Source organism: Numida meleagris, chromosome 5, assembly GCF_002078875.1.
Source record: "Numida meleagris isolate 19003 breed g44 Domestic line chromosome 5, NumMel1.0, whole genome shotgun sequence".
NCBI classification, from domain to species: Eukaryota; Metazoa; Chordata; class Aves; order Galliformes; family Numididae; genus Numida; species Numida meleagris.
Window position 1 is genome coordinate 29191426 of NC_034413.1, and position 19328 is coordinate 29210753.

The 19328-nt window shown below is 39.2% G+C and overlaps 1 protein-coding gene across 6 annotated transcripts in view; it reads right to left on the reverse strand.

The window, feature by feature from the left end:
* The window catches only part of RHOBTB1 (Rho related BTB domain containing 1), a 48867-nt gene continuing 40352 nt past the window's right edge, over positions 10814-19328 (reverse strand). For 5 of the 6 annotated variants that reach the window (XM_021398869.1, XM_021398867.1, XM_021398870.1 and 2 more), the window contains 5 exons: positions 19171-19289; positions 16896-17046; positions 15139-15227; positions 13575-13680; positions 10814-13092 (listed from right to left, as the gene is read on the reverse strand). In XM_021398869.1, coding sequence (XP_021254544.1) covers positions 12923-13092; positions 13575-13680; positions 15139-15227; positions 16896-17046; positions 19171-19289 — 635 coding nt within the window. In that variant the 3' untranslated portion in view covers positions 10814-12922. The remainder of the gene's footprint in view (positions 13093-13574; positions 13681-15138; positions 15228-16895; positions 17047-19170; positions 19290-19328) is intronic. The other variant, XM_021398872.1, reaches the window with a different exon arrangement.

Below are 19328 nucleotides of genomic sequence, written 5' to 3' on the forward strand. Positions count from 1 at the left end.
AAAGACTACTTCCCCAAGGAAGCCATGAACCTGTCACCCGTAGGATAGGTCACAGTACAATTATGAAGGGATGTTTTCATTTTTATGTTGTACAAAAACCAGTAAAACTGAAACGCTTTTTCCGCATACTTTGCCAGCTAACAGAGCCAAGAAAAAAAAGGTTATGCTTGAATAAATTCAGGAAAACTTCAGTTAGAGATTGAAGGAGAGGCAGCAGCACACAGAAAAAGATTAAACAGAACAATTTTTTCTGGTCAGCAAAATGACTGTGCCTTTTTTTCCTTAATAACTTGTTCATTATCCTCTTAGCGATCCAATCCTCAAATTTTATATAGGGCTGTAGCAGATAACAGCTTACAGAAGGATATCAAAGTTTGTGAATAGGTCTCCGCTAAGAAATAAGCTTAAAATATTTTTAATTTAAACTTTTTAAAGAAATAGCTGTTTTACGTGGCAGAACGAAAGCAAGAAAACATTAATACATTTAGCATAGCACAATTTCAGCAGATAAAGGATGTAATTAAAAAGCAATGCTACACCTGAAATAAATGTACTTTCCTAGTAGGTTAAAACCCACTGAAATAAAGGCTGGAGGAGGAGAGATAGGGAATGCTGCAAAGGTTTCTGGGGGACAGCAGGGCTATAAAAGCTGAAGTAGCAGCAGCTGTGTAGATCACTTCAAAGCTGGAGGGGATACAGCAGTACTTAGAGTACTAAAAGGTGATGCGCTTCACATTTGCCTGGTTTAAATTGATATTTTGTTCTGTTGTATAAGAAGTTTTAAGTTAAAAAGAAAAAAAGAGATATCTTATAAGGGCTACAGGAGCCCTTTTTACTTTGCGGGGGATTTTCCATTGCTAGACAGGAGGTAGTGTTTACACACAAGTAGCAATTAAGGTTGATGTTTGCTTAACCTTTCTGTTTGCTCACAGATTGAGCTAAGGATTCCTTACAGTTTCATTTGCTCTGTTTTGGCATCCAAAATTGTGGTCTGCTAGAAATCTTCTTCTGGCTTTGTTGGGGTTGGCCTTGTGCAAGTTTATGACGCTGCAGGATGCCCCTAGTAAGGAAATAATTGTAAGCTCCTGCCTTCTCTAGATTTCAGTCTCTGTTCCCTACTGCTATACTACGTCATTGTGCAAAAGAAAAAGGTATTTAAATAAGGAATGAGTAGTAAAACATCTAATAACTATAGAAATGAGTTGCTATGGGGGACAAATCATAGCTTGGCATTAATAGCCAGGAAAAAAATGTGCTGCTCAAAGATATAGAAGGTATTGTTACTGCAGCCTTGTGCAACAGCTGAAGATAAATAGGTGTAGGGATCTCTGTGCAGCTGATAGATGCTCTGAAAGTAATGCCTCCTGTTTTGCTACATTATCCCATGATTATCAGAGGCAGATATCAGTGGAAGGGAGGATGAAGTAAAGGTGTGGAATTGACTACGACCATATATGGAAAAAAATGGGACCCACTGACACTCATCAACATTTGCTGAATGCTTCTGGGAGACCAACCAGTGGATGTGAGCACAGTGAGGTGGTGGCTGGTGTGTTTCAGCAGTGGCAACAGCAATAGTGGGTCACCTCTGCTGGTGCAAACTCTTAGGAGTCCGGTATGCAGGCTGTTGTTCATTGCTGGTAAAAACACATAGCTAATGGTGGGGACTATACTGAAAAATCATGTTTTGTAGCTGAGAATTTCTCTATTGAACAGCGCTGTTGTGCACTGTACAACAATATCTGTTGTAGTTTTCATGGAGATAAATAGGAGGCATTACACTTGAAGCGACCTACACTCTTTCAATTAGCTTCTGCAGAACACATTTATCTATTGCTTTTTCCCTTTTCTGTGGTATAATCTGCCTATTTCACAAAGGTGTCACAGTGCTAAATTAATCTTAGTAAGATGCTTTTAGAGCATTATGTCATACTACAGAAATATTGCAATTAGCCACTACTATTGCTTGAATCAGACTTTCAACAATCTGTTCAGCTTTTATTTTAGTTCTTTTGATGTTGTAATGCATTATTTGACGCTTTTCCTGTCTCCTGTTTCTGGCAACCTTTAAAACCCTCTTCAGGCAGGTGAAGAACCCCAAAACATAAAAATTGAACCTTATTTATCAGGAAACGTGAATGCTCTCGTAACTACCCACAAAGCTATGCAGTAGCTAGCTATGCAAAGGTAGAATTGATGTGAGGTAGGCTCTAATATGTACAGCTCAGGAGAAAGCAAGGCCAAAAATACGCCATCTGTGTGACTGGCTTGCATCCAAATGCAATGAGTATAAAGGTTGTCCTAGCAGCTCACCTGTGATAGTGCTTAATGAGCTGCTCCAGTGCTTTTCTGCAGCTGGAGGTCAGAGGGTGGCTGTGCAAGAAGAGCTGTGTGCATGCATGAGGCTTGCAAGCACCCTTCTCAGCTAAAGCAAGTGTGAGTGAATGCAGCAGAGGTGGCAATTATGCATCGGTGGCAATTATGCATCTAAGCACAGGCCTCGGTTTCTCCTGGGGTCACCTACCACCTTCTGTTGAGCCTCACTTAAATATAAGCATTTTCCTTTTCCCTCTCCCTAGTCCAAAAGACATTGAAGTACACATCATGTTTTCAAGGGCTCAGTTTGCACTGACAGCAAGCCACTAACACAAGGCAAGGATGAAAGACACTGCTCTCCCTGAACTTTATATCCTCAGTCTATTTTTAGGAAAAACAGTGGTTTTCTTGATAACTAGCCTAGTACTGACAGAGACGATGTTTACACAAGTGTTCCCCCTAAGGCTTGGGTCTTCAATTAAAAGCTGGCGCTACACTTCTGTATGAGCACTGTTCTCAGCTGAACCTGGGTATTTCCCAAAAGGCATTTATGGTAGATGTAACAATGTGCTTTGTGTGACTGCAATCTGCTATCAGCCTATCTAGGAGTAGTTGCACCTTCTTTGTCACAGGAAAGTAAGGGCTGGCCTAGTCTGGCAGCTCTGACTGTGCCTCGCTTTGTCCTACCTGAATCTTTGCATGAGCTCTCAGCACTGACGGTAGTACTTGTTCCAAACTAAGTTTTCCCTTTACTTTGATGTGAGTGTACCCTCAGTCATCTATAATCACACACAATGCCCAAGCTTTGCTACATAGCTTAAGAAAAGCTTAAACTAAATCAGGGAGGAGGATTTATAGAGAGGGGAAAAGTGGGGGGAAAGAATCACCGCAATTTTTAAAGGCAACTGTGTACAGAGCCTAAACTGTCTTTTTAGGAAATATATTTAAATATAGATCTTTTATATAAATAAAGAGATGTAACTTCAACTAAGGACATGAAGCCAGAAAACGAAATAACTGAAGCTCTGAGGGACAGCTGCACCTTGCTGTTTGAAGGGTTCTCAGCTGCTCTGGACAGAACTGAGAAGCTTCCACTGCAGGGAGGATACCAGGCCCTCTACCATCTCTCTGAAACTGAGAATTGGAATGATGTGGCAGAAGTCAGCAGGTTTGAAGTCTCATTTCTAGGTGAAAAATTGCACTGTGAAAGCGAAAGCTACGAAAATGCTGATCCACTAGCCAGCAAAGAACTCATCAGAGACATATAAATACAACTTCACACACTTTAATGTGTGTAAACCATTCAACAAAATAAATTATGCTATACTAGCAAAGTGGTAAAAGGCCTTAAGAAAATTGAAAAAGCTTTTAATAATGAAAGATCATTCCCTGCACAATAGGAGAAACGTATATTGCACTAAGTGTCAGAGCTTTGTCAGCCTTGTGTGCGAAAAGAATGAGCAAAGTAAAACAAAGAGGGTGGGCAGAAGCAATAGCTGGACACAGCCACTGGCCTGTTCAGCAGGGTAAGCACTACACCTGAAGACACATCTCCCTGCTACTACTGCTCATCGATACTTTTTAACACGCTACTGTACAGATGTGGAATTAGAAACGGATTCATTTCCAAAAGGCAAAAGAGCCACCCAAAGAGCAGTGCAGCATAGCTGATTCTGAGTGTCACAACACCAAATCTACCATACTGCTTAGGTGCTTGGCTAGAGTTACATGATTCAAGGCGCTTTAAAATCCCTGGCAGACATCTTATTCGTACTGTGCTTTATTGTTATTTAGCATCACCCAAAATAATGACTGGCTGCAGATTGTGGGGACAGGTCTCATCATTCATTACACATACTGGGCAGGATTAGTCTACCTCTGTCCCAGGAGATGGTGCCTGGTTCTGACTCTGCTCAAAGGGGCTTATATTTTGCAGTCTTTCCATCTGTAACTGCAATCACTTTATGGATTCGGCCTCATCTAGTAAACTAATTCTTTGCACAGAACACTGCAAGAATGCAACCATCTTCCACTTACAATCCCTCTGCCTTCCCTCTTTCACCTTCACAGGCTGAGCCTATGCTTGCCATCAGCACGTAAGTGATGAGTTCCTGAACTGACACCAGTTAAAAGACCAGACTGTTCAGACACTGCCCATCGCACAGGACAGAAAGTAGCAGACAAGTATTTCTACATGGAAATAGGAGCCTCACTAGGGTGGGTCACAGGAGCAGCCACAGTAGATGAGTGCTCAGCTGTTCCCTGATAGCCTTTCCACCCTTTGTGAGTTTGGGCTTAGCCTATTTGTATTCCATCCCGGGCTGAACATTGCCCTTACTGTAATACAGATGACTGCTTTCTTAGCAGGCAAAAAAGACTTCTACCTCTTCCTGAGGAGCCCTCTGGCTTCCTAGTATATGCTACTCTGCATAGTGTCTGCAAATGTGCAGACAATTCAACACAAAAATAGCGAATTATTCATGAAATGTCAAGTGCCCAAATCAAATATTTTTTGACTTGATTAGCATTCACTCAAATGCTGTCAAATCAGAAGATGAAATTATAGCTGTGAATGGACAAGGGGAAAATGTGGCTTTATTTTATTAACAGTTAAGGCTAAAAGAGAATTCAAAGAGAAGATATCTTACATTGATAGGTCCCTGAAAGGAAATAGCAGTAGATGAAGCAGTGGAGAGGGAGCACTTAGCTTATACCTGATAATCCATTCAAGAACTGAATTGATTATCATTAGCTGTGCACCTAAAGGAGAGAGATCAGAGGTAGGTATTGCTTGTCCTGGAAAAACCACTTGTGTTTCAATTCTGCTGCTGCAAAGTAAAGAGCCAGTATGGTAAAGCTTTAGGATAAACATCCAAGAGATGAGAAGTGTGCTACAGAACAATGGACTCCCATGACTGGTGAAGAGAAGGCTGGATAGTGCCCAGTCTGCCAGGGTGTTGTGAATGAGCAATATTGCTGTTCAGTGCAGATGGTAGTAAATGCACGCTGAAGTGCTGCATGTTGACCTGCAAAAAGTGCAGGTGAGTGAAGGTTTTTTTTCCCCATATGTGCTGCCATCAGTGACACCTACATTTATTATTGGTGCTCACTGTTACACGGACTGCTGTCAGCAGTAGAGCATCAAGAGATCTAGCTTGCACCATAAACGGTTTTCTGCCAAAATGGCAGGGAAGCATCCCTTTTAGATAGCTTATTGCAAAGGACCCCGTGAATAGGTGGGGAAAGATCCCTCTGAAGCTTAAATTCCTCATCCGGTCTTCTTTTAGAGCATAGAGAATGGCAGTGCTAGGTCAGAGCAAGGATCCGTGTATCCCTTGCACTGCCTCTGAAATCTACAGAAGGAATAGCATGATTAGTTAGCAGTGCCTCTTCTGAAAACTCCCAGCATTTGTTTGACTCAGGGAACTGCTCAGTCAGGCATAGTGTCTGTGTATTTATTAGCATCAATAAATCTTTCATCCATGAACCACTCTAGATTTCCTGTGAACTTGTTTAAGATCTCTGCATCCCCAGTGTCACGTGGTGAGATCTGCAGCTTGACTGCTCTGCATGGGCAGCCTGGCTGACGAGGACTCAAAACCAGCTTAGACAGACTGGGAATGCAAAATACTAAGCTGCTGGATTTCTACTTGGTGTCTGTGTACTAAGATTTAACAGACTAAGTTTTTGAAGCTTGAGGGGAAAATGTAGCTGTAACTCAAAGGTCATCTCCCTGGTATGAGTTTAACCCATATTTAGTGGACTGGGAAGGTGAGGAATGACTCCTTGGTATTTATTCCTAGAGAAATGAAAAGCCATGGAGCTAGATGAGAACAGCAAGGTCATCAAATACTGAACCTACAGGCACTTGCTGCAAAAGCTGCAACTACCTTTTACAGGTACATGACGCATTTGCTCCTTGTACTGCTGCAGAACCTCTTCCCAGAGCCCTACAGCAAGCTCAGACCAACACCACCTATTGCAGCATCTTGCAAAGAAGTGGTAGATGGTGAATCACCTCATGATCTCTAACAGACTGTAAGGCACTGTTCTCTTTGCTCCTCTCCTCAGCAAGAGGCAGTCAGTTCTACCTAACAGTTAGGACAAGTCTGCCTAGCAATCCCAGTACTGATCTTCAAAACTTTCATTGTGGTCTAATACATGGGAGATGCCTAAGAAAAGAAAGGAAGACCTTAATTACCCAGTTAGCTTTTGATAATTACCCAATTATCTTTTAATGTAGTCATTTTTATTTTTTATTCTTCTGATCTTAAATTAGTTTCAACAAAATAAACTTTGCTGTGACTACAGCAAACAAACTCCCCATAGAATATAAAAGCTGTGAGAAGTACAGACACTGGTCCCTATGGCTCATTACCACTGCTATTCATTTTCTATCATTAGTAATCTGAGAATTAAAAGCATATTCAGCTGCGAGTACAGTTCTCCACTCAACGCAGCGACTTCTGGAGATGCGCTCTCATCTGGTGGGTCAGACATCACTTCAACGTCCTCCAACTTTTCTGCCCTTGGCCAGCTGAAATCAAATAGAAACAAAGCTAGAGTGGACCTGCCTCAGCAGGTGAGTCTGAGGGAAGCAGGAAAAGTTCTGTACCCAACCCTACTGGAAAGCAGAGATAAATCTTACTCTCCACAGATGAATACTGAGTGTGCAAGTATTTACATTTGATTGATCATGTTTTACAGAGAGCTGTGTGTTTTACTGACTGCTGGACTAGTGACCCTACGTCACATCCCTAGCAAGTCAGTGTAGCTCTTCCTGCAGAATTTGCTAGGCAGGAATAGGGACGATTCAGTTTCTCATGCGCCTGAGAGTCCCTGTGGGCTCCTCTTTATACTGCCAGTGGAAAATGCATCATCATCTAATGAACTCTTTTTTGTTACGTGAGATTTGTTAATCATCTGAAAAATAAACCCAGATGCCCCAGAATTGAAAATGCACATGTGAATCAGAATGGGAATCCACAAAACTTTGCAAGCAGGCTGTAAGCCCAACTGAGGACCCAGGACAGAAGCCTAAAGAATGACCTTTGAAATATGAAGAGCGTGAGCTAATGTTTATAAGGTGGTGGGGAATCGCATCTGATCATCTGCTCTGAATGTCCATCTTACACTTACAACAAAAATGCAATTTTAATCAGATATTCCTATGCTGCTGCTAATTATGTTTTGTTTTTTAACCCTTAAGGGTATTTTGACTGCTAAGCACTAATACCAGGAGTGCCATGTAATCTTTATTCTACAGCCTTAACTTAAAAATAATTCCCATGGGGAATAAAGCATCATCTTTTTTCTTTTTCTTTGTTTTTAAATGTTAAGGCCAATTAAAAATCCTCCTTGTGAGGTGTCATCAACTGGCTGCTTATCTAAACTTCAGAGAAGCTGGAATGGGAGCTGGGAAGAGACACTCCTCTAGTGTGGCTACTCAGGCCTGTAGAATACAGTAGGATGACACCCAGATAACTAATTATCTAATGGTGAAAGCCACTTTCCTAAAGCTGAAAATCAAAGTTGGTACCTACACGGGCTCCCCTCTTCCCCAGTCTAGAATCTTCATTTCAGGTACCATATACTCTCACACCACTGGTACCTGTGTGTTTGCAACTCACTCTCTGACTCAGAGTTTTTCAGAAGCTGGTGAATTTTTCTACCTTGAAATTCCTGAACAGGCAAATCCCTGGAGGTCATGGAACTTTGTTCTTCTGCTATGTGCTGTCCTGGTGATGGAGACCAACTGGAGATCCTTTGTATATTGGGGTAAGGACTTGCTGTTCTGGAATACTCTTTCATGAGACAAAAATAGATATCCTGGGTGGTACTGGGCTCCTTTTCAAGGCCAAAGGACAGACTGTGGGGTTTCAGTGCAGTACGGGAAAGGATTTGAGATGAATCAGCATTATAATGTTTTCACTGTAATGTGTGTACGGTGCATGCAGGACCTGTAACTGGGCACATCTACAGCTGTAAAACAGCCCAGTAGGATGTTACAGTGATTGTGACTGCTTGCAGATGAAATAGTAGGATTGAACAATTGTAAAGGAGCCATCACAACTTTGTTCTATGTTAAGTGCTCTCTCTGAATCGCATCTTAATCTTCTCACTGGACTTCCTTCAGAGTTCAGATACGTTAGCATAACTTGCACATCTCATGTTCAAGTTTCCTTCATAGACTTCTGCAGCCTTGAAAAACTTCTCATATTTCTACCAAGAAATTCAAGATTTTCATGTAAGCAGCAGGGAGAGATTTAGTTTCCCTGTATAGATATACAATAGTCTCACTACTCTGGCTGCTAATGCAAAGTGAATCTTGACACAGGTTATACTCTTTTACCTGAAGGCAAAGGCATGTGCTAGCTGACAATGAGTTATCCTGTTGCAGAGCCTGTGGGATGGTAATTATTGCTGCTAACACACTTCCATCCTGCATACAGTACACAGAGCAAATTTCAGTTAGCAGATTTTGAACAAAGACAAGTGGTAATGCGTAAATTCATTAGGTGGCAATTCAAAGCCCAAAGTGTGCTTGTAGGATAGCTCATCGATTTCAATAGGAATTTTTCCTGCAGGAGAAATAGACTCATGCAAATACTGTTATATCATTTTAATAGACCAAAAATCTAAGGGGATTCAGGAGTGGCAAGCAGCCACCTTAGGGCATCTCTGCATAGTACGTGCCTTGGACTCCAGATAAGAACCAATAAATGCTGGCTTATCTGATGACAAAAGACTGATCTGGAAAAAAAGGGACAGAATATAGACAAAAACTGTGGCTTAATCTGACAAAGTCAGCAAATCTCTTTACTAAACTGCAATCTTTTTCAGCATGGAAGAACTGAAATATTTCACCATTTCTTGGAGTTTAGATACCAAAATTAGCTCTATTTAGTACAGGAGATGGAAGACTTGGCCCTCAGAGCAGGATTACCAAGATGCCTTTAGACAGACTCTAAGTGCTTGTTACAGGAACATGGGGAAAGCCCTATATTTTACAAATCAAACACTTCAAGGTATAAATTGCTCTGTGCTTGATGGATACCTGTAGATAAGTTGGTGAAGAATTATGCCAATAAACTACAGTGCTGCTCCTCCCTTAACTCCTTTGGCACCATCATGCTTTCAGTGCTCAGAAGTTATGTCCAGGTTTCCTCTTCCATGAGGTAATCCTTTTTAATGTACCCATTTATTTTGTACTATCTTGCTTTCCTTTGCAAACCTTGAGACCTCATCTGACTAAAAGACAAGGACAATTATATCTTCAGAAAATGAAATTAGTGAGTTGCAGCTGAAGTGTGGTCAATCTTTTATTACTCACAAAATGCTTTATTTCTGGCTCCTGGTGTGCTATATGCAGGTGGGAAGCTGCAAACTCTGGCTTGTGCGGTGATACAAGTTCTCTAGGCCAGACCTTACTTGCTTGCAGAAGTTCTTGCTGTCTTAGGAAAACAAACAGAAGAATGCTGTTTCTAAGAAATAAGCTGAGTCTCTCCAGAAATAAAAGCTACACAACTTTCTCTAAATGGCTATATATAAACATGTATTTATCATTGGGGATTTTACCTATACTTTTTAAACATATTTACGTGTGTGGGGTGTGTGTGTGTGTGTGTGTGTGTGTGTGTGTGTGTGTGTGTGTACACACACATGAAAGGCCCAAAGAGCAACAATTCTGATTTGATCCTTCCATGCTACTGGTTTAGTCAGAAGCTTCATATTTTTAGTCACTGCTTCTTGTATTGAGACCATTACCTTTTCTAATGGTAAACTCAAAAGAATACAAAATTGCTTCCAAAAACATCAAATTTCTGACATTAACATTCTTATAAATTAGCACTTTAGAAAATATGTACGTGTGCTAAATGCTTCTACTTTTCAATGCCCTTTGTATTGCCTAAAAGCTTTAAGAAAAATCATAAATGCTGTTCTTTGCATTATCTTTTACCATAGTCCCATCACCTTTCTCACTAATATTGATCTTAATATCTGTATTTGGGGACACAGTTGCTGAGAGGCCACTGAGAGGTAATTAGGGATTCTGTACAATGGCTGACACCTCAGAAGCAAGAATATAGGAAAAACAATGTCTGTAGAAAACTTAAAGCATTCTGAAAACCTCATGGATTTCCTGCTGTTTACCTGCAATTTTCTCCCCCTGTCTGTCTTGACTACTTAGTTTCATATCCCTTGGGCAATATCATGGTAATTAAATAGTAGAAACCACATGGAAAAGTGGCAGGAGGTTTTTTGTTATCCTGTTGAACAGTAAGTGACAAGCACCAACCCTCCATCGTCCCTATCACATACAAACACTATAGGACTTCCCTGTCACGTTCCCAGTCATAAATCCTAATATGCCTGCAAATACCAGCTCATCAAATATCACTGAATGATAGCACAGCCAAATGCTTACAAGCAGCTCCAAAAAGCATGGTAAACTTTTTAGAAATTTAGAAAGCTTCTTCAAAAAGCTGAGAGACCATTTGTAACTAAACAGTTTATTAACTTTTTGCAAAATAAAAAACACAAAGTAACCACCAAGATTAAAGGCCATAGACAGCATTAACCAAATGAACCAGCCACTTGGTTATAGTAGCTGATAACTAGCACAACTGGATTTTATTGCATATACCTCAGGTTCACTTATATATCCTTTAGTTTGGCAAGATTACAATCATACAGTAGCTTTGGTTGTGTAAAACCTAGTAGTAATACTTACTCAAAATGGCTAATGTTTTATGACAACAAATACTTCTCTCATCTTTGCCTTGACATCTCTTTCTCATTCTTTCTTCTCCACAGTTTCCATCATCACTGACCAGGAATTAAGGAGGCTGTGTTTGCAACTATCATTTATAGCCCTTCTTTATCACCGTATGGCGATGAATCTTTTATAGGGATAGGAATCTGTCGCTTGCTTGCCTTATAGAAGTCTGTAGAGCAGCATCTCTTTCCACGCTAGGCAGCTTCTACCACCCTGCGGTAGCATCTGCCCAGAATTATTCCAATCAGAACCTAAATAGGTAGAGGTGTATATGGCTTTCAGTCCAAAGCCTTTCCTGACCTACAGCATGGGGGCGTGACTGTACTGCCTTGCCTGCGAATACAGAAAATAAAAACATAAACAGCTTTTCACATTGGTATGCTGAGATGCCAGCACAAAAAATATTAACAAACCTAAAATACAATACCTAACTTAGTTACAGAATTGTGCCTGAGACACTGTGCAGGGTTGCACGTGTAGGTTCTATAATCTATGTATTTTACTTTTGGTCTTTTAAAAATGCTTTATTCTTATGTAATCTAGTATAACACTGCAGCTTTAGAGCAATGGATGATAAAAAGTCATAAACACACAGCGTATTTGAAAACACTGGAGCCTTTCTTTTTTTTCCCCCTCACATCACTTTTTCTGCCTTCATTTTGCCCCCAGCTTTCTGAGAATATCTATTTCCAGAGGAAATACATGACCTACTTAAACAACCTAACATTTTGAGTTCTACCTGGGAAAAAGCTACAAAACAATTTGGATCAAACTGAAGTGATAGCATGTGAAGACCATTCTTCGCTTACAAAAGGCTATAATACTAGATAACTTAGTTGTTTTTGCAGCCCTTTCATATGCTTGCACCGAAGTAAATAAAATTGAATTCGGCATGAGGAATGGCTTCATGGTTAAGATCGCACTGAACAAGGTAACTGCCGTGTAGTAATTCAAATGCAAGCAGTATAACTGCTTTCTGTATTCAGATCCATACTTACAAAGATATAAATTAATAAGCCCTTCTAAATGGTTTTGGAAATATCCTCTTTGATCTAGACACTTAAAACTTGTGAATACTTAGAATCACTAGATTTCATATGGCTCGCATAGTCATAATTATTTGCGCTTACAAGGCAAACATTAGAAATACATTTGCCTGCAGTTGAACAGGTAATTATATTGCCTATTATTCAGCTGATCAAAGATCAAGCACTCCATATCTTGCAATTATTGGATCTTATTCTAACTTTTTACTTTACAAAGGAGGAATACCCATCTAATTATGTTACCAAATGCACAGTACTTAGTTAAAAAAAATGACAAAACCAACATTTATACTAGGCAGCTTGATTTTTTGTTAAGATGACTTTTTATGAGATAGATACTCTAAAAGCTGTTTCTTATGATTGAGGATTCTCTATTTCACTGTACTCCCATAGTAAAAATAGTTAAAATCTAATACAAAGCTGCTACATGGTTTTGTGGTCTGTAAAGTAAAATGATAATCCAGAATTTTATCTGAACAAAATACACTAGACAGTATAAAAATATTTCCCAATTGGATATTGAAACATTAATGCTCTATTATTATTTATATAAAAAGAAATGTAATAATGGTAGACATTTATCTTCTTACTAGCCAAAAATATACATATGACTTTGAGGAGCTGTTCCAGGCTCACTTTCAGTGGGCTTGTGCTTTTGACCCTAGCAGTAATAAATGCACAGATGTGGAACAAAGTTTCCTGAAAACTTGTACTGCGTCTTATTTCTGACAATAAGACTAACTTCTGATACTGGTTGTGAATTTCCAGTTCTGTGCTTTGTTCAGGCAACTACAGTAGAGGAATTCCAGAAGCACCACTTCCGCCTTGAATGGTGTTTATTCAGTGCAAAATCTTCCTTTTCTCTTTCTTTCTTAACTCGTTGGTAGTGATCTTCTTCCTTTAAATACCACACAGGTGGCCAGCGATGCCTCTCAAAATATTCTTGATTATCTGATTAAAAAGAAACAAAGCCCCAAACAAACCAGTAAATTACACAAATCCCAGAAATGCCTTGATTGTTTGCAGAAAGCTATGCAGCTAATCATTTATCCAGTCTCTGTGTTAGCTCGCTTATCAGAAATTCCCCTAGTTTCCTGATATGCAAGAAGAGTTTGAAAGCAGCCACACCTGAGAAGGGTCAGATCACTGAAGAAGTGTAAAAATGCAAGCCCTTTACAGAGCCTATCCTTAATTGTGAAGCCTGTAAATAACTCTGTTCCTCGTAGCATCTCTGAAATAGGTAAAGAACATAATGTTTGCCTAGGAATCAGGCTAATGACTACGACCCTTCTTTATAGATTAGAAGAACGTATAAATGCTACGCGTGATTGTGCAGAGGTTCAGTCTCCCAGCTGACCTATCTTTGTGTTGAATGGACTAGAAGGGGAAAAAGAAGGAGAGGCCTCATGAAAACTGAGAAGTGTTGCCCATACCTGAAGATTTAGCTTTGATCTCCTTGCGGAATTTGGAGCAAACACTGTTGTAATTGGTGCAGATGTAGTGCAAGCACCAAGCTGCCAGCTGGTTAGCATTGTGAAACTGTAAAGAAAAACAAGAAGCTTATTCAGTTTCCTGAGGTTATCATTCATTCTGCAGTCCCAACTAAGAACCAAAGCTAGTGTGATCCCCTGTGAATTGTATCTGGCAGTACTCTCACAAGCGTACAGGGAAGCTTTTGAGGCTGAATTCCCCTCTAGATCTTCTAGCCCTTGTCATACTTTTCTGCTGGAGCACACGGTGGCCCAAAAAGCTTATAAAGAGGTGTTTATATATGTTGCGTTTATCTCACAAACTGCATTTGGTTCCCCTGAACCTGAGGCATGCTGGACCTGACTTTTCCGTTACATTTGTAAAGATGAGTTATTACAAAGCCTGCTCTGAAGTAACTTGCTGTAAACCTAGCTTCACTAGCAGAATTCAAGCATTAAAGAAAGCTCAATACAATACCTAGTAAAAGCTTCCTATAGCCATAAGAAACAGCTATAATGCAAATCTAGCTTCATTACACATGTTGCAGTTTTGGCACTGTCTACTACGATCTCAGGTTGTAAACGCATCGCAGTTGCATGTACACGGCAGCGAGGATATCCTAACAGTAGTTAAACTTCCTATTTTTTTTTTCCTTTCTTGAAGACAGAAAACACCCTTCCTAAAACTAAGTGAAGTAAACTGCCTTTTCCTGAAAGAGGTTCAGTGTTGGTTTTGCAGCAGTACTAAAAGGTATTGCCAGAGAGGCATTTGAAAGCAGCTGCAGAAATCTTGCATGGTGGCCAGCTTCTGCTGTATTTCAGTGCATCTTAAATTCCAGACTTCAAGACAAGCTGGAGCCAGACTCATCGCTAGTGTGAAATCAAGAAATAATTAAAGTTTCTTTTTAGCTTGTACTACTGTATCTGGGAGATTGCTACAGCATTCCCTTTGGAAAACAAAGGTGTGAGATTTAACTGTGAGTTGGGGGCTCTTTGTTTTCGTGGTTTCTGGGACTCAGGAAACATTGAAATGTGTCTGAACAAAAAGCAGTAATATTTGTACCCACTCTGAACGATCAGAGGACTGACTCTGAGTAGCTAGGCTAGGTGTTAAGTTGAAGAATATAAAAACTTTTGCTGCTACGCTGTAGGTCTAAACATCTACAGTAACTCAACAAACTGGAACCCAAGAACCAGCTACCATTGCTGATCTAAACTGCTCCATTACATTACATTTCAAATTGCTACGGCACAGCCATGAAAATGAAGAGCTTGGAAGCTCAATGTTCAAGAAAAACTAAAACTTTTATTTGAAACAAAATTACCCCCAAATTACTTTCATAGGTATTTCATCTCCAAACTAATGCAAAAGCCTTCTTTACAACTGAAAACAAAACTGAAATTTTACTGTCAGTCACTCTCAGACTAAGGACTTTGAGTTTCTTAAGTGTAATGGTCAGAACCAATAAGAGCTAAAACCAAGCGCTACAGTTGGCAAGAACATCTTTAAAGAACAGTGCGTACTAACCTGAGCCAATTCTAAACAGGACAGTACATCTCCATCTATTGCAATGCCGCTCATGGAGGCTTTGGTCAGCTCTTGTACTGCATGCTGTTCTGTTACAGGAGAAAACTCATTACTTACATGGGAAACAGTCACATTTTGAGGTCAGATCATCTGCCAATAATAAAGATCCAAGAAGCCATGTCCTTTCTCCTTCTAGTGTTAACTCTAGTATTGTGCAAGTGGCACATTCACTTAGGTAGCCCAAGCAACTTTAAATCTGAGCAAAGTCAAATTCTGGCCTTCACAGTTATGGCTGGAGATTCTGCATCACTTGTACAGTATCTCTTGCTACAGTAGAGCACAGTCTATATCAGTATTTCCCTCTTTGCCTCAACTGAAATAATTCATTTCTGATTTCACATACAATTGCTATCTCTTTCTTACAGAAAATGAGCCTGCAACTAATAATCACTCATAGAAGTACAAAATTCAGCAGCCACCTGTCTCCTTCTGGCAGAATGGATAGGGACAAACTTCAGTATAAATTAGAAGAATACATCAGCTGTCTCTTTTGGGTAGTACAAAAACAATAGCCAAGTTTTTGGCAACAGCATACTGGCACAGATATATTAACGAGTCTACTGACAGCACTAATGAAGAAAAATTCACATCAGACCCTCTCAGATTATTTGTTTCTGTGGATCTAAATGTGGGCTGACCTTCAAGAAGTTACTTCAGGAGACTCTCCGTAACCATTTCCTAGAAGCATAAACATCTTAGAGGCTGGAGTGTTTGCTGGGACATGTGAGCTGATTTGGCCCTTCTGGGTTAAGTTGTTGGCAAGAGTCTTTGGACTCAAAATTTTTTCAAAAAGAATTAAATAGAATGAAATATTTTTAATAGTAAATGCATGCTTATGCTTCAACCACTTAAAAGAATAATCAGGCAATAAAGACTTGGTCTGTCACAACCAATGAAGACAAGATACGCATTCCTGATGCACAACTGAAGGAAAGCTAAGATTTGGTACATGTTTAGAATTTGCTAATTTTTTTTTTTCCTATTAATACATGTAAGCTTTGCTTCACTTGTCTCTGATGGCTTTGGCCTTGGCCATGTCTTCATAACAACGTCAAGTTATACACAAAGAAAAATACATCCCAGAGGTCTGGGGTATGCACGGACTTAATTTTAAAACTAGAATAGTAACCTACTCTGTCATTTTTCTCTAAATATTGGTAGATGAGTTTCTTAGTGAAATGAAAGTTTAATACCCATGTACATAAGAAAATATCCAACACTCATGGGCAGTGAAAAGAGATACTGACAGTATTTCTAAAAAGCCCTCAACATCTTGATGATTTCTGAATCGGTTCAGTTACCCTCTTCGAACAGAAATGTATAATGGAGCAAATGGAGCACTTCATTTATTACACAACAAGAAGTTCAGGGTCCATTCTGTTTTCAGGTAAATTATTAACTACAGAGAGGATACTATAAACCACAGGCACTGTATTAAAGCAAAGGGAAGGTTTACTCTTCCCATTTTTAAAGCACAAAATGCTTCAACGAGCTGGTTTTGCACAAAACTAAAAAAGGCAAGAGGAAGACAAATACATTTTCATATGAGAAAACATGAAGTTGTACAATAATTTTCCTGTCAGGGGAAAAAAATACTTTCCTCAACATGTGAAAAAATCCTGTGCATTCCAAAATCATTAAGGCACGTTTAAGCTGTTGCAGAAGACACTGCATTGGACATGGTTGCAAGTCCTTACCTGCTAGAGCAATCAGATGAGGAAGGCAAAACCTATTTGCCAGTGCGATTAACTCAAGAGTGTCCAGTTCTTGACTGGAGGATAATTGCTTGGTGTACAAGTAATCTAAAACAGCTTGCATGGAAGTCTTATTTATGTTGGGCAGAACTACCTGGAAAAGATATACAAAAAAAATCTCCAATTGCGGATTTTTCATATGAAGGTCATATATCACTTTTGCCACTTTGCTGGACTGTCCTTTTTTCTCAAGTCATCTTAGAAACATAAGGAAAATATTTTTCAAAAAAGGAATTTGCCATTAAAGTTCAATAAGCTGCCAACCAGCAAGTTTACCTCCAGAGTCAGACCTTTTGTCAGTTTAAATACAGACAATTCCACCAATTTACTGGAATTGGCTCCATATCAAACAGTGAATCTGTGCAATGCTTTCTAGCCTGCAAATGGACAGCTTTGTTAGAAACATAAAATCTACAGAGCACTTCCCATGCCAAATCTCCCTTGGTAGACTTCTTGAGGAATGCAATCTATCTGCTACTGGCAAGGGATATTCTGGGGAATCTGAGAATAATAGAAACCAAAGGATAAGAAAGCAAGCAATCAACCAACTATCAAAAAAAGGCACAACCCCCAAATCAGAAAAAAAAACCCAAACCCAAGAACCTTCTTAGTCTGTTTCAAAATAACCAAATTATCCAAGTAAATGGCAGTTGGGAAAGGATCGAGAACTGAAGAAACGAGGCAATGAAAATGCAAACCTTTTCTGCCACACACGTAAATCAGTGTAACCACTGTGCAATGAAACTCTCAAGACTGGGACAAAAGCTATTTAATTTTTCACCAGCACAACCCTAAATCCTTGTCACCACAGGGATGCCTTAAAAGAAGAGAAATTAGAAAATTTCACTGTAACTTATCATTGTAGCATCTCAACTGCAGTTTGCATACATGGTCTTTCCCCCATGGTAAAACTGATTCTTGTGGGTCTCGAGGTTGTGGCAGTCAACACCCAAGCTAGCTGATCTCTTTAATCAGCAGTTTGTAATTTACATCTTCACAACTCAATAGATGCTGGCACTCAAGAATGCACTGTGGTATTCTGAAGATCTTGAAAGCAATCAGGACATAAATCCTGTTAGAATTGAATTAATCATTTTCATGTAGCTAGCTGTTAACTTTGGGGGCTTGGAAATTTTTCAGTCAGCTCTGTCTGGATGGGTGGGATTCAAACTCAGATTTGTTAGAGCTAATGCATGCTCTCATTCATATCAGATGCTCTGGGAAATGTTCAGTTCTCCAAGTACGAGCTAATTGTAAAACTCATTCATTATTAACATATTTTGTTAGTGCAGAGAACAGTAAATTCAGTGAATGAATTTATAGAATGTTGTGCCTCAAGTGGAGAAAAAGTAATAAGTAAAAAGTAGGTAATTTTGTTTTTGTAAACCAGTTGGAGAAGAAAATTTATACCTACATGTACTTAAAAACTTCCAAATTCATAACTGAACACTTTAAACTCTACAAAGTGGAAGCTAAATATTTTAAATTGGAAAGATGAGACAAGACTTAAGTTTATCATAAGAGTATCATGATAGAAAGGCCAAGAAAATTAAAACAAAAAACAAACCCCAAATCAAATCCTAGTTACAGTAAGACACATGGAAAAAAATGCTAGCAGAGTGTTTAGAATTTGAAAAACAGATCATGAAGACATCTGAAAATATACAGCTTCTAGGAAAAAATCTTAATTCAAAGCATTGAGATCTTTTATACTGTATAGTGTTTTACTCAAGAGAATAAGACAACACAGTAGAGAATTCGAGCTTAGCTTTCTGCCAAAGTACTGTGAAGCCAGCTCTCATTTCTAGTTTAATACTGTGTACTTTTTAACATTTTTCCTTTAATATTCAATGTCTCCTGCCCCGAGTATTCTTTGAAACGTTTCTACTTGCATAAATACATATTCACACATCTTTATTTCAACTTACTTCAAAGAAATTAGACATTCATATTTAATTTTTTCAATATTTAGTATTTTAAATAGGATTTCAGATTTTAAGCACGTGCTCCAGCATTTGGAGGAAGTCTCATGCCTTGCAAAAAATATGTCATCCTTACCTAGGCATCATAACTTAGTGCCTTAAAAAGAAAAGCATCCTTATCTTCAAGGGAAAAATAAAGAATCATTCCAGGGATTATTGTAACCATTCAAGTAACTACAGAATGATGCTTCCATTGCCCAATATCCATCAAACATTATAAAAAAGCAGACAAATACCTCACTGTTCAAGCTTTCAATAAATGATCCTCCAAACATAGCAGACATCCATTCACAGCTACAGATCAGTAGTGGCTTGTGGGCATTTATGGTTCCATCATCCAATTTAAATGTCACATCTGCCACAGAAACAAAGAAATAGGCATGCTGCAAGTCTG